Source organism: Marmota monax, unplaced genomic scaffold (assembly GCF_021218885.2).
Source record: "Marmota monax isolate L192 unplaced genomic scaffold, Marmota_monax_Labrador192_F-V1.1 WCK01_AAM20220418_F8-fsc00045, whole genome shotgun sequence".
Lineage (NCBI taxonomy): Eukaryota > Metazoa > Chordata > Mammalia > Rodentia > Sciuridae > Marmota > Marmota monax.
This window is the reverse complement of record NW_026692132.1, coordinates 12,088,478-12,102,916: the sequence shown is the minus strand read 5'-3', so window position 1 is coordinate 12,102,916 and position 14,439 is coordinate 12,088,478. Positions and strand designations below refer to the sequence as shown.

The 14,439-nt window shown below is 34.7% G+C and overlaps 1 protein-coding gene across 2 annotated transcripts in view; it reads right to left on the bottom strand.

Moving 5' to 3' along the window:
- The window catches only part of Pgr (progesterone receptor), an 88,816-nt gene that overhangs the window by 37,928 nt on the left and 36,449 nt on the right, over positions 1-14,439 (bottom strand). For both annotated transcript variants that reach the window (XM_046466839.2, XM_058570756.1), the window contains exon 4: positions 4,364-4,669. In XM_046466839.2, the coding sequence (XP_046322795.1) occupies positions 4,364-4,669 (306 nt within the window). The remainder of the gene's footprint in view (positions 1-4,363; positions 4,670-14,439) is intronic.

The following is a 14,439-nucleotide window of genomic DNA, read 5'->3' as shown; positions in this document are numbered from 1 at the left end:
GACTTTTAACACCCTCCTTGATCAGCCTACAACTCATACCTCTAAGTTTACTTTCCACTACTCACTTCAATATCAATTTATTATTAGTGGTTTCTTGATACTTGTGTGATGAAACCCCCAGAAGGTCCATATTAATTGTGGTAATGTTTTAACATTTGCATACACAAATGTGTTTTCTCAATTAGCAGCTACTAAAAACTTAAATTAAGATCCTATGCATGGCACAGCTTTAAAGAAGAATGAAATTATGGCATTTGCCAGTAAATGGATGGAGTTGGAGATTATCATGCTAAGCAAAATAAGCTAATCCTAAAAAACTTAAGGCCTGTTTTCTCTAATATGCAGATGCTAATTCACAACAGGGAGGGGGGACTAGAGAAGAATAGAGTTACCTTAGATTAGGTAGAGGGAAGTGAGGGGAGTAGAGGGGATGTGACGATTGGAAGGATAGTAGAACAAAACAGACATTATCGTTTATATATATATATATATATATATATATATATATATATATAACTACATGACCAGTGTGATTCTACAATGTGCACACTTAGAAAAATGGAAAATTATATCCCATCTGTGAATGATATATCAAAGTGCATAAATGCATTCTACTGTCATGTATAACTAATTAAAACAAATAAAAAAATTAAAAATAAAAAAAATCAAGTGCTGGTAATATATTTCAGTTGATGGAGTACTTGCCTTGCATGCACAAATCCCTGGGTTCAATCCCCAGCACCACCAAAAAAAATAAATAAATAAATAAATATATATATATATATATGTGTGTGTGTGTGTGTGTGTGTGTGTGTGTGTGTGTATAAAAGCTCCTATGAATGAATGAATGATAATATTTTAATGTTTTTAAAAGGGATCCTTGCATTTGAAAAGATTGGAAGCCACTGTGTTATTCTGGTTTCATTCATTATTCACCAAGTATGTCTCATGCTTTCTTTTTTTTATGCCGTCAACCACACTTCTCTTTCTATCTGGAAAGTTTCTTTCTTTCTTTCTTTTTTGGTACTGGGGATTGAACTCAGGGGCACGTAACCACTAAGCTACATCCCCAGCCCTTTTCTGTATTTTATTTAGACAGGTCTCACTGAATTTCTTAGGGCCTTGCTAAGTTGCTGAGGCTACTTTTGAACTTGCAATCCTCCTGCATCAGCCTCCTGAGTTGCTAGGATTACAGGTGTGTGAAACCATGCCCAGCTATCTATTCATTTTTAAAAATTTTTTAATTGGTGCATTACAATTACTCTTAATACTGGTGATGGCTTCCTCTTCTAATCAAGATAAACTTAACTATGGTTTCTCATTTCTCTAGTGCCTGTCAAAGTGCTTTCTGTCCCTACTTTCTTTATATCTGTATTTTATGTCATCTGTACCTACACTGTCTAATGTCTTCTTTCTCTCATTGGATAGAAAATTTCCTAGTAGCAGAAATATCTCATATTCATTTTTAAAAATAACTATTTATTTATTCTTTTATGTGGTGCTGAGGATTGAGCTCAGTGCCTCACACATGCAAGGCAAGCGCTCTACCACTGAGCCACAACCCCAGCCCTCTCATATTCATTTTTAAAATTTTACAGATAATGTGTTCTTTCAAACTGTAAATTAGAAGAGACTAATCACCAAAACTGCAGGTAATGTAAAATCATTCATATACAAGTTCTAAATGTCAGAAGCAATATATTCTAAGAGATGGTTTGTAAATATGCTGTTAGGAGGCTAGAGCATCTTCCAAGTCTCCATTGAATAGAAAAAGTATACCTCTGAAATACTAGTGGAGAGAAGTAAGATAAGCTATGGTTATTGTAACCTTGCTTAAGATCAACAGGTCAAATATAGACAATAGAATATAGACAAAGAAGCAATGAGGAAGCTTTGATTAGGCAATAAGAATCCTCTGGGCACCTGCAGATTTATACCTAGGGGCACTCATAAGTGCAATGATCTTTGTTCTGAAGATCATTCTGCATCTGATCTTAATCTGACATACCAAATATACTTTCCTCTTGGAAAGAATGACCTGATCTGTTAACATGTTTTTCTAACATCTGGTGTGTGTGTGTGTGTGTGTGTGTGCACTAACACGCATGCCTGCATGTAATGTATACATATTGCACTGTAAATAAGTAAGTTCACATTCTGACTTATTATAAAAGACCCATTAACAAAAGTCCATCTTCCATCAACCTTTTAGTCTTACTACACATGAAAAAATGGATAAAATAAATTTATGTACAAAACTGACAGCTAAAAGCTAGAAAGCACTGCACCATTATTTAATTGCCACCATTGTTTAATTGTTGTCTCTTGCACACTGGAGGTGTGTAAGCAACATGTATGAAGTGGATCAGTGAATAAAAACTGCAACCTTGATTAATATCAACTGAAATCAGTTTGGAGTAGCAAATAATACCAGATTACAGTCCTTTTACAGAAGTCAACCACTTTCACTATTCATTCAGTAATGCTATTCCCAGCAAGCAGTCTTTTCAAATGTGGTTTACAAAGACCACAGACTGCATAATATTTTGATCATGTCAATGATTTCCTTGTTTATAGTTAATGAAAACAGTATGTATAATAATGGTATTGCAATCATTCAGATTTGCTACATGTAAATTATATTTTGAAACATTAAAAAAGTTGCCATCAAATTCAATTTAAAATTTTTCTTTCATTCTTTTTTGATATTGTGTGCAAAAAAATTTCCTGGTAGTTACCTGCTTCAACTAAAAAGCTTACTTAGTTTTAATCAAAAGTAAATAAATTATCTTTTAAATTATGATTATTTTCTAAATCTTCCAGCTAATGGTAGAACCTTTTAAAAATATTTTCATTAGTGCATTATAGTTATACATAACAGTTAATTTCAATTTGAATGCTCATAAATGCATATAACATAATTTGCTTCATTTCAATCCCCAAAACTTCCCATCTCTCCCTTCCTCCCTCCCCGACCGATTTCTTCACTGATATTCTTCCAATTTATTTATTTTTATGGCATCAATGATAGAATATTTTTAAATATTGAAGAAATTCCAAAATACAAACAAAAGGAATATATTGTATATTGGCAAATATCAAAGAAATCACCATTCCCAAATAATAGAAAAACAGAAAAACTAAAAGCATTTTAAAACACATATCTTTAAACAATTTTATCAATGTATTATGACATTTTGCTCAGCAAAGATTTAGTGAATTTCATAATCTTATTACAGTAAGTTCTAAGTTTTCAAAACTTTTCTAATTGGAAAAATATTACCTGTTCAAGGCCTTTCATCTACAATGAAGCCAACAAGAACCTGGCATTTTGATTTTTCTTTAAAATTACATCATTTTGTTAGAATACTGAATTTTATTAACTTTGCTTAATACATATTTTTTTAAAGATTCAACAAACAGGAATCTATTTTTCTGTTTCATGTAACCTTGAATGTTCAATACAATTCATGTATTATATTTCAAATCTTTCAGGTAGAATCATAACTGAGAAATATATTAAGGCAAATTGGGAAGAAATTATTTTTAAAAAAAGCTATTGAATTTTCTTGGGGACAAAAAGGACATAATATGTTTCATTCTTGATCAGATATTAGAAAAATAAATTGTTCTAAGGAAGTATAAGGATATCACTGATGTGAAGAGCATATAGTTTTTGGAAAAAGTGTTCTATTTCTAATCAGAGATTAACGCCTCCATAGCAATTGCTACAAGTCTTCTGGCTCTGCAGTCTGAGATTTAATCAAATAAGAATTTTTGTCCTTGTTATTCTTTCAACCCTCTTGGCTCCTATGGAGCTATGCTGAGGGAGCAAAGACAACTAGAAAGTGACTGAAATAATTCACAATGATACAACCCAGTTCTCACTGCTGCTGGGCAATTCCTCCTTTATTCCTAAATGAATTAGAGGAAATGGTGATTGGAAGTTCATTTCTTTTTATGTTTGTTAATTTTGTTTGTTAATTGACTTGACAGCTTACTATACTCTGAATGCTATTTTGATTTGTTATATGAGTAAATGTGTTCCATTTTATTTTCCACCAAATGAAGTTAATTCAATTAGGGTTTAGAATTAAAAAAAAAGATAGTCAACATGTATTTTCCTGAACTATAACAAAAATATACTGTCCCTTACCTGTTTCATGTATATAATTCTTAATTTATCAACAGGATTCAACATTTTCTCTACTTTTGTGTTTCTATAGCACATATATAATATTTAACAAATATTTTGAGCCACTGAAACATATTTTAACATGCTATTATAGTTAAGTAAACAGTCTGTGCAGTTAATTAACAGTAAAAATTTTAATGCCTGATAATACATATAAATTATGATTACCTGGTAGTGATTTAGACCACTTGACTACTGTAAGAAGTTGCCTTTCACATAGTTGATTAAGACTGGTCAGCAAAGAGCTGGAGGTGTCCGGTTTCGTGTTGTCATGTCCTGCATAGACCACATCTGGTTCAATGTTCATCAACAGGCTGATCAGTGAGGGGATCAACTGTATATCTTGACTTGGTGAAAAAGTGATTCTCTGGCTTAGGGCTTGGCTTTCATTCGAAATGCCCACTGGCTGAGAGAGAGCAACACCATCCAGTGCTCTCATAACCCTGACTTTATTGAATTTTTTAAACTTTCGACCTATGAGAAGAACAAAGAAGGACATATAAATACATACAAACTAAATATCCAGCAATATAATGATTTTCTTAAGCCATAGAATCACAGCATTATGGATTTTAGCATCAATCCAGTAAAATAAAATAAAATCCAATGTTACATCTTAGATTGGAATTAAATGACATGAGTGTTCATTGGGTTAGTGGGTTATGGATAATTACACGAGAATCCAGCAGGAGGTTATGAAGCTCTGTGTCAAAAAAGAAATGAAAAGACAAGTAGCTTTTAGTAGAAAATACCCTCACTATTTTTCTGACAGGACTGTCTCCCAAAAGCTAATGCTACAGACTACATTAATTGAAGTATAGTTCATAGAAGTTGTTGGGAGTTGTTGGGGTTTTATTCTTTTAAGAAACTTTTAAAATATATGCATATAAGCCAACCTCACAAAATTTTTTATTCACTTTTAGCAGGTTCATAGATGTACTGAAATCAAAGCATGGACTATTCTGAGACAGAAGGTACCAAAATTAAGAACACCTTTTCTAAATTAAGGGAAGATGGAGTTTGCACCTTGCAGTCCATGCTGGTCAGACACATTTGCATTTCTAAGCAATTTCCAGGATTGCTACTTTGATCAATTGTAGAGTGTTAGGAAGAACAAAATGCCTGATGGTGAGATGAGTAGAATTTGCCTCATTAGGACAGATTGAAGGGGATCATGATGCTGATCCCAGCTGCTGCTACTTCACAGATGTTCTAGCATGAATTAGAGAAAGTCATGAAGACCTGAAGGCATATGTTGTTTAGCCCCCCACCTGCTCTGTGCATGCATGAGCTGCCTACCAGTGTGAAGCAACTGTGCTGCTTGCTGACTGCTTACAATAATCTAGACCTGGTCTGGCTCACAGACATGTTTTGTTTGGCTCATACAATGCTGGCCAGAGTTATAAAAACATCCTTGAATTAGTTAGGTGGCAGCAATCTGTTAAAGCTGTTTCATCTGCTGCTTTTAGATGAGGCATGGGCATTCCAGTCTGCCCAATTCCCACCACCATAGGCCCAGTGGTTAGTTGAAGTTTTACCACCACTCTACCCAGTTAAGTAAGCTACTTGCTGGGCTAGGTAAACATGGGTCTTTGTGATTTTTGAGTTCAGGTATTATCATAAAGATAAAGGATTCTACTTGTTTTATGAAGCTCTAAAGAGTTGAGCTAGAACTTTTAGGTAATAGGGGAACAATTGTCAGGATCAATATGCAAAAAGAATTCAGAACTGTAAACAGAGTTCAAATGGGTTTCCTGGGGAAGGAATGGGTCACTCGAGGAAAGGGAAATAATATTTATGAAGGGAGCATTTACTAGTGGATGCTAAAAATTTTATATGTGTATCTTTTAAGCCTTATAACAGTCTTGCAAGGTAAGAGTAATTAACTCCATTTGTAGATTAGGAAAAGGAAAAGTGGAGAGGACGTCTTGCACAGTGTTAGAGTAGTAGATCTCAGATTATGTGGCTCCTAAACCCCAATCCTTCCTAACCCCTGACACTAACTCACTGACATTTCAGCCACGGGCTGCATTTTTATTTGGTAAGATTCTGGCAGAGAGTTTAGGCAAGAGACTGAAGGAAAAAGCACAAAATTTGAATTCAGTAATTTTTAAGGTTGGTTCCAATCCCCAAATAATATGATTAACAGAAAACATAACACACCCACCTGAAATCAAACACTGTTTTCCTTCCAATTTGTTTTTTTCTTTATATTCTGCATTTTATTCATAATAATGAAATGCTTAGTATTTAATGTCCTGAGTGTAATTTAAATCAGAAAGTTGGATTCTAAAGAAAAGTCAAATTTAGTACTTACATTTAAGATGTACTGCTTTTGTATTTATAAAAAAACAAATCTTTATATCTTCTAGAAGGCTATACAGATTGAATATAAAAAATCAAAATTTCCTTCAGTTATCTAACCCAGGTCATTTTACAGTTTAGTGGCATAGTAATTCAAATTGAAAACTTAAATGCTTGCAGTTAAAAAAAAAAACAGAAAAAAAGATTAAAAGACTCATACCCACCCCCCCCTTCCAGTTGTCCTATTATCATTGTCATCTTTTAGCTATTAAAAAATTATTTACAAACCATTTTATTGTGATTCATAATACAATTGAAGCACACAGCTACAGCACATCTTTGTAAAGCTAATTCCCAGCCCCAGGTGTAGAATGGTGCAGCACCCCAGGAGGCCCTCTGAACCTCCGGACATAACTAGCCTGCCCCCTGCAGCAATTCTTCCCTTGCTTTTCTTCTTACTCTAATTTATTTTAACTTCCTTTCTCTGTTTTACACCCTTAGGGTGCTCTCTTCATCAGGATTTTATTACATTATGAAATGCTGGAGTCTGTTTGAAAACAGAAGCAAATGCTTGACACACTGATTAAACTTTAGAAAGTATTTCTAAAATAAAATGAAATCCCCAGACAATTTACTAACAGTTCTGCTTATGATCAAGTCTTTTCACAAGCGCTAGGGAAAATATGAAAATACACAATAAACACAAAGTCAAAAAGTGAACTAACTCCAGTCAGAATGGCAATTATCCAGAATATGCATGATAACAAAAGCTGGTAAGGATGTGGGGGAAGTGGTGCATCCGTATATTGTCAGTAGGACAGCAAGTTGTCAGGGAAAAGCAGTATGGAGGTTCCTCAAAACACTAGGAATAGAACCACCATTTGACCCAGCTATCCCACTCCTTGATATTTATTCAAAAGAACTACAATCAGCAAACTATAGTGATATTACTGCTTCAATGTTCATAGCAGCACAATTCACAATAGCCAAGTTATGAAATCAGCTCAGATGCCTGTTGATAGTTAATGGATCAAGAAAATGTGATACATATACACAAAGGAGTTTTACTCAGTAATAAAGAAGAATGAAATCATTGCATTTGCCAGGGAATGGATGGAACTGGAGAACATCATGCTAAGTGAAATAAGCCAGACTTAGGAAACCAAAGACAAATGTTTTCTCTCATATGCAGAAGCTGGAGAAAAATAAGGGGGAAAATAGCAGAGGGTGGTCAGATATCATAAAGATCAATGGAGTAGAAAAAGTAGGTCAAGAGGGAGGAAGGAGGATGGGAAAGGAAGGAAATGCAGAATAAATCTAACAAAATCATGCTATATGCATTATATAAATATACCACAGGGACTTTCATCTGTATGGTAAATGTATAAAGCACCAATCAAAAATAAATAAATAATGAGTGAAAGGAAGATCAGCAGAGTACAGGAAGGAGAATAGCGGGAGAGAGAAAGGGAGGATAAATGGTGGGGAATGTGGACTGAAATGGAGTAAATCAGATTCCATGCATATTTGATTTTATCAAATGAATCAACTACTATGTGAAACTATAATGCTCCACTTTTAAAAATTAAAAAAACATTTTTAAAAAGTGAACTAACATTGAGCTAGGTCACTTATATAACTTATCTAATTGATTAAGCCTTTGAAATAAAGATTAGCGTTTTAAAGATGAAGGATTAAATCACAGAGGTTAACTGGCCAAATTCATAATGATAATAGATTACAGAAAAGAGCTATTAATCAAAGGCTATCTTCATTTTTTTTTTATTCAAACACGAAACATTTATTGGCTTCCTGTGCCAGGCACAGACTAAGGTTTGAGACCACAGCAGTAACCACAAAGTGTCTCCTTTTGGGACATTTATATCTGGTGGTAAGATGAAGAAGATAGAGAGGGTCCTTGATGAAAGAGTGAGTTAGTGTTAAACAATGGTACATGTTATGGATAAAATATATGCACTATAATAGAAAGTGACTTGAAGGAATGGTGTAGCATTAAATAGTATGGTCAGGGGGAAAATTGGTTAACTTCAAAGCTGGAGGTTTCCATTAGATCCTATGGTTGCCCCTTTCAATGGCCATTGTTTCCTGAAGTCCATTGAATAATGACTCTTTGGGAGCTAATCAAGCAGTGGCCATCAAAGGAGAACTTTTCACATCAGGAGAATCATATTTAATAATTTTTAAAAATGTATAGTATTATTAAGACATATTTTCCTAAAGTATTAAATTGCTACAATCTTGCCACATCTATCATCTACCTCCTATCATGACTATCAGTTTGTTCTTCCAAAATACTTGTAGAAGACATAGTAAACCATGCCTTCGTCTGTAGCTTATGAAAGTATTAAAAACAAATTGGGGTTGGCCATATCTAGGTATGGATCCTGTCATATAAAGACTTCTTATCTGGTATAGATTAGTTTACTTGACCAGATTAGTTTACTTGACTACATACCAATTTAATAATTTTTTTTCAATTAGGGTATATAATAATTAACTTGCAATATCATGGTTAGCCTAGGAAAGATGATGTGTAAAGCCACATAGTAGAGTGCTTGGCCTACAGTAGACACAAATGGTAGTCAGGTACTTTTGGAACTTGATTGGAAGGAAATAAGGAAAAAAAAGGAAACTATACCTTTGGTTAGTTTTCATTATCTGGTAAAAAAAAATAAGTGTTCCTAATCATATATTCTCCTTTTCCCCCAATCTAAGCATACAATAGCATCTATGACCATATATAAGCACAGCTGGATTATCACCATTAAAGACATGTCTTTCCCTCAGTGCGTCTCACAGCCTTTAATACACTGTATGAATTATGAATTTCTAAGACAATAATATTAATATGTAGCATTTCTCAAGTATATCTTACCTCTTCACTTGATTAAAACCTACTACCATCTCATAAAAGTAACATCTTAGAAAGCATTACTTTAGAATGTTTTCTTTTTCTGAGGCTTGCTTTCAAGATCAAGCCTATGATTTGGACCTTCTTATTTCCATTATCTAGTATCTGGTCACAGATTTTTCTCTTAGCAAATTAAATGAAACTGTAATTCATTTGGTTACCTGTGTATTTAATAACATCTAGTTATGAACCATTATCTTTGATATCATATGAAATATGAACCACAAAGTTATATGTGCATCTGTGCTGATCTAACATTAGATGTACATTAGAGTGAAATATAGAAAGGATTGTTTTCCAGTATTTCTGCTATAGGTGGTAATTTTAAGTTAATCTAGAGCTCAAAAGAGGTTCAAGGTAGAAATATAATTTCAGAAACCACATACACATTTGTGGCACAAATCAGATCCCAAGGAATAAGGACACTGAGAAGAAAAGGGTTAAAGTTTCCATGCCCTCTGCATGACATTCATTCAAGATAGTGCTTCTTTGTTATCTTTGCATGTTGTCTGTAGTATCTTATAGTGCCCCAACACACGTGTGCTAAGTGAATGGGAGGATGTGGCATTGTGTCTCCTGGCCTCCCACTCTGAGTGCCTACCCATCAGCATCCTCAGTTGCTGTGTTTGCTCCCTTCACTGCCTACAGCTTCCCCCTCCAGCAAGTTGCCCATCAGGAGACAGGTCTGCTTTACTCATCAATGAAACATCTGAAGCTTTACAAACTGCCCATCATACTGAACTTCCAACTCATATTTACTGAGTTATTGAAGTTGTTGTTTTGACCTCACTTAAAAGCTTCTGACAACAATATTACAGCAAGAGTATTGAAAAGGGAAGGTAGACAGCAATGTGACTCTTTTATTGATTTAAAAAACTTTATATATGATACCCTTTCAAAGAAGGGATTGCTAAATTTACTACTGAAGAACCACTGTTAAACAATACAATAAACATATCTATAGAACTTCATATAATTATAAGTTTATCATTTGCTGATAAGGAGATGATGGGTATGGAAGTTTCCATAGTTTTGCTGGAAAGAGGGAAGATTTGAACTGAGATGCTAAAGAATAGGTATGAAGTGATAAGAAAGTCAATGGACAGAGAGGCTTAACAGTTGTCTGTCATTCAACCTGATACTTGAGGTTTTGAGGAATGGAAGTAAAGGAATTGATCTTTGGAAGCTTAGGGGAAAAGAAGGTCAATCTGAAGAAAACTTTCTTTGTAGTTAATCTCTAGTGTGGGTGACCCTGTACTCTGCCTCTCCTCTTGTTACAATACAGGAACTGCTCGTTACTCTAGCACTGTCTTATTCCTTCTCATTTTTCAAGGGCTTTTCTTTAAAACGTTCTCATCTGTATCCTCTAATAGTCCATCTTGAGTATTCTCTATCATGTGAAGAGATGTGCACCCTCTCCTCCAATTCTCCTAGCTCCAATCCAGTTATTCTTCACCCTATTCCAACAAACTGTTCTCAGCAAGGTCACTGATGATTTTCACAATATCCAAAAAACCAAAAAACAAAACAAAACAAAAGAACAATGGTCAATTCTCAGTCCTTGTCTTATTCAACCTGTTTGTAATACTGGACAGAGTAGGTCATTTCCTTCTTGTACACTATTCACTTGGCTTTCACATAGCTCACCCTTGTCACTACTCCTTCAGTCTATCTACTTGGCTCTTTTTCATCTTCTTGACTTACAAATCTTGGAGTTCACCGAGTTATGTGAGCTCTTTTAGATATCTATTTTCTCTTTCTAAGTATTTTATTCTTCTCCTGGGTCTTTAATATTAAAGACAGGAATATCACCAAATGTATAACTCCAGCCCCTTTTATTTCTGAGAATTCTAGACTCAACTACCCAACTGTATACTTAGCTTCCCCACCTAATAAACTCCTGAAACACAATTTTTTTTTTTACAGCAGAACTTTAATACACAGATTCCAAAATTGCAGCTTAGTTTTGTAACTTGATCTATGCACCTGCTATGGCCCCCAAATCACTTATTCTCCTATATCATGTCCACTTCACCAGCATTCCTAAAGAATACTTTGAACATAACCAAAGTCATTTCCACTTCTTCCTCCACAATCCAGGCCATGATTATCTCAGATGAACAATCACAAATGTCCTGGGTGGGTTCCCTGCTTTCACCTTCTGTGATCCATTCTCTACACAATTGAGTGAGCCTTTAAAAACCTAATCAGACTATGCCAGTCCTTGTTCAATACTTTGTGACTTCCATTGTACTTAGAATTAACTTCAAATTCTTTATCAAGCCCTATTAGGCCTACCATAATCTTGCATAACCAGTCTCTCCTATTCTTTCCTTCACTGCATTCATATTGATACCATGTTGTTCTGGGAACTTGTTAAGTGTTGTATCAGGCAACAATATTTTATGTTGTGTCTATTTTGTGTTCATCTCTGTCCTCAATTAAAGCATAAGCTTCTTGATTATAAAACCACAACCCATACAGTGATTTTGTTGAATAAAATAGTAAGTGTACAGCAAGAAAAATCCTGTTTGCCACAAGGACTCCACAAGTACCTGGCCTCCTGCCATAGACCTTTTGTTCCCTGAAGACTGGGAAGAAATCCAAAGGGAATTTCCCCTCAGTCAAAGACACAATCAAGGGCAGGAACTTTAGCATATTTCCCAGTAGAATATTTAGAATTAGCATATCCCTGCAAAGTGGTTAATACCTTTCCATGACAGCTACTTTTATATCTCCAATCACTGTTTCCTTCTCTTCTACATCCATCTAAATGGCTGAGATTTCACATCTTGTAGCTCAAGTAATAAGGGGCTAAACAAAATAAGGCTTGGTGAATCAGGAAAAGAAAACAAGGAAAACCAACTAACAATCACTAAGTTGAACAGCAGATGAAGACAGAGTGGCCCAGATTTAAATGTGTAATAGGTATCAAACATATACCATCAGAATTCAGTAAAAAAATAGAAATAATAAAAAGAGACTATAAAAGCAAAACTCAGATGTAAAACATATGTAAGTTAGAAGAGGAATTGTGAAAAACATGAAAAAAAATGTGAAAAAAAATTTCAAAGAATCCCACTGCATGTCAAATATATGTGAAGACTTAAATTTTCAGACAAAATGGTTTACTCTGTTTCAAGAAAAATTAATAGATTAAGGTAGAGCTAAATCCTGAACTTCAAGGATTAGTTACTGAACTCTAAGGATTAATAAAGCCATCCAACCAGAAGAAACCAGTCATCAACCAAAGGAAACCAAAGGGAGGTGAGAATCTCAGGTTTCCATTCAGTTGTCTTAGGTACCCAAAGACAATGGCACAGATCTAGGAGGAGTGGGCAAGGCCAAAACCACATGTTTTTCTATGCTTTAGTAAAACTGTGATGAAGGTTTAGGAAGTCAAGGAAGTGGTGTGTACTGTAGACCTCTCACTGTCACCTCACTTCTTTACCTCACTTCTCCTGCCTACATCCTAAGCAACACAAATTCCTTCCCCTCTCCCTCTCTCTCATCTTCAGTAGATCAAATTAGCAAGTATTGTTTGTACCTTCAGCATGCTCCTGGAGTCACAGACTCTTCTCTCAAACAGCTATCAAAGCACTTCTAACTCAAAACACCTAAGATGATCTCCTCTCCAGGAAAAAATTCAACTAATAAATACATTCCTACCTTTAGAAGTATTGTTTTCTACTATGTGAAGACGTGTTTCCAATTATGCTTCTACAGGCATATATAGTTTAAGAACATAAATATATATAATAACAATATCTAGCAGCTACTACTTTAATTAAATACCTCTAGCAGCCAGAATTCTGTAAATTAATTTCAACTCCAAGATGTATGCATAGATTTTTCAAGCTCTTATAAATAATTAATTAAAAATTTTGTGAGGACATAAGAATGTGCTTTGTGTTAAAATTAAATAATTGTTTTGCCAATGATAATATTTGCCAAACTGCTTCAGAACGTAAAAGATATTTGAAGCCAGGCATGGTGGTGGTGGCTCATGCCTGTAATCCCAGTGGCTTGGGAGGCTGAGGCAGGAGGATTGCAAGTTTAAAACCAGCCTCAGCAATGGTGAGGCACTAAGGAACTCAGTGAGACTCTGTCTCTAAATAAAGTATAAAAAAGGGCTGAGGCTCAGTAGTTAAGTCCCCCTGAGTTCAATTCTTGAACTTGAATTCTGAGTTCAATTCAATATATAAAGATATTTGAAGCTGCCATTCATCAAGCATTTCTGTACACCAAACACTATGCTATACATTTTGGATATATAATTTCATTCACCTTCACAATAACTCTCAATATGTATTTGAACAGGGAAAATACACAGATGTAAGGTTAAGATGTGTGTTTGAAATTCCACAGCTAGTCAGCGTGGAATTTGAAATTAAACCCCAGATTTTCTGACTTTGCATCCTTATTCTTTATTACAGTGCTGTGCTATGTCAGTTCTTACAGAGATAGTCAGAAAGTCCTCTTCTAACTTATTGATAAAATTTAAACTTTTAAGAGTAGAGTTAATGTATTTGGTTAAACTCAAAATGAAATTGTAGATAAACTTCTCCTACTGGCAATTAGATACCTTATCAATCTCCTTTTCCAGAGTACCTAAAATAAAAATGATGAATAGAAAATAATCAGCATTTTTAAGTGCATATCTAAACTCTTCAAAGCCAGTAATAGCCAAGGGTCAAAAATAAAGAACTCCTCTATCCACTGACAAACAAACATGGAAAGGAAGTATATCTGTTCTAGTCCTGGCTTGGTGTGTGGGTAAAGCCTCCTTTGACCATTCTTAATCACAGTTCCCCCTTATCCAGCTGTGCAGTGATTTACTTGCAGTGTGTGGGAAAACTCAAGAAAAAAGTAAATATAGAACCCTAGATAAGGCAAAGAGGAGGGAGGGAAAGGGAGGGGACAAGGGGGTAAAAAAGATGGTGGAATGAGATGGACATCATTACCCTAAGTACATGTATGAAGACATGAATGGTATGAATATACCAGA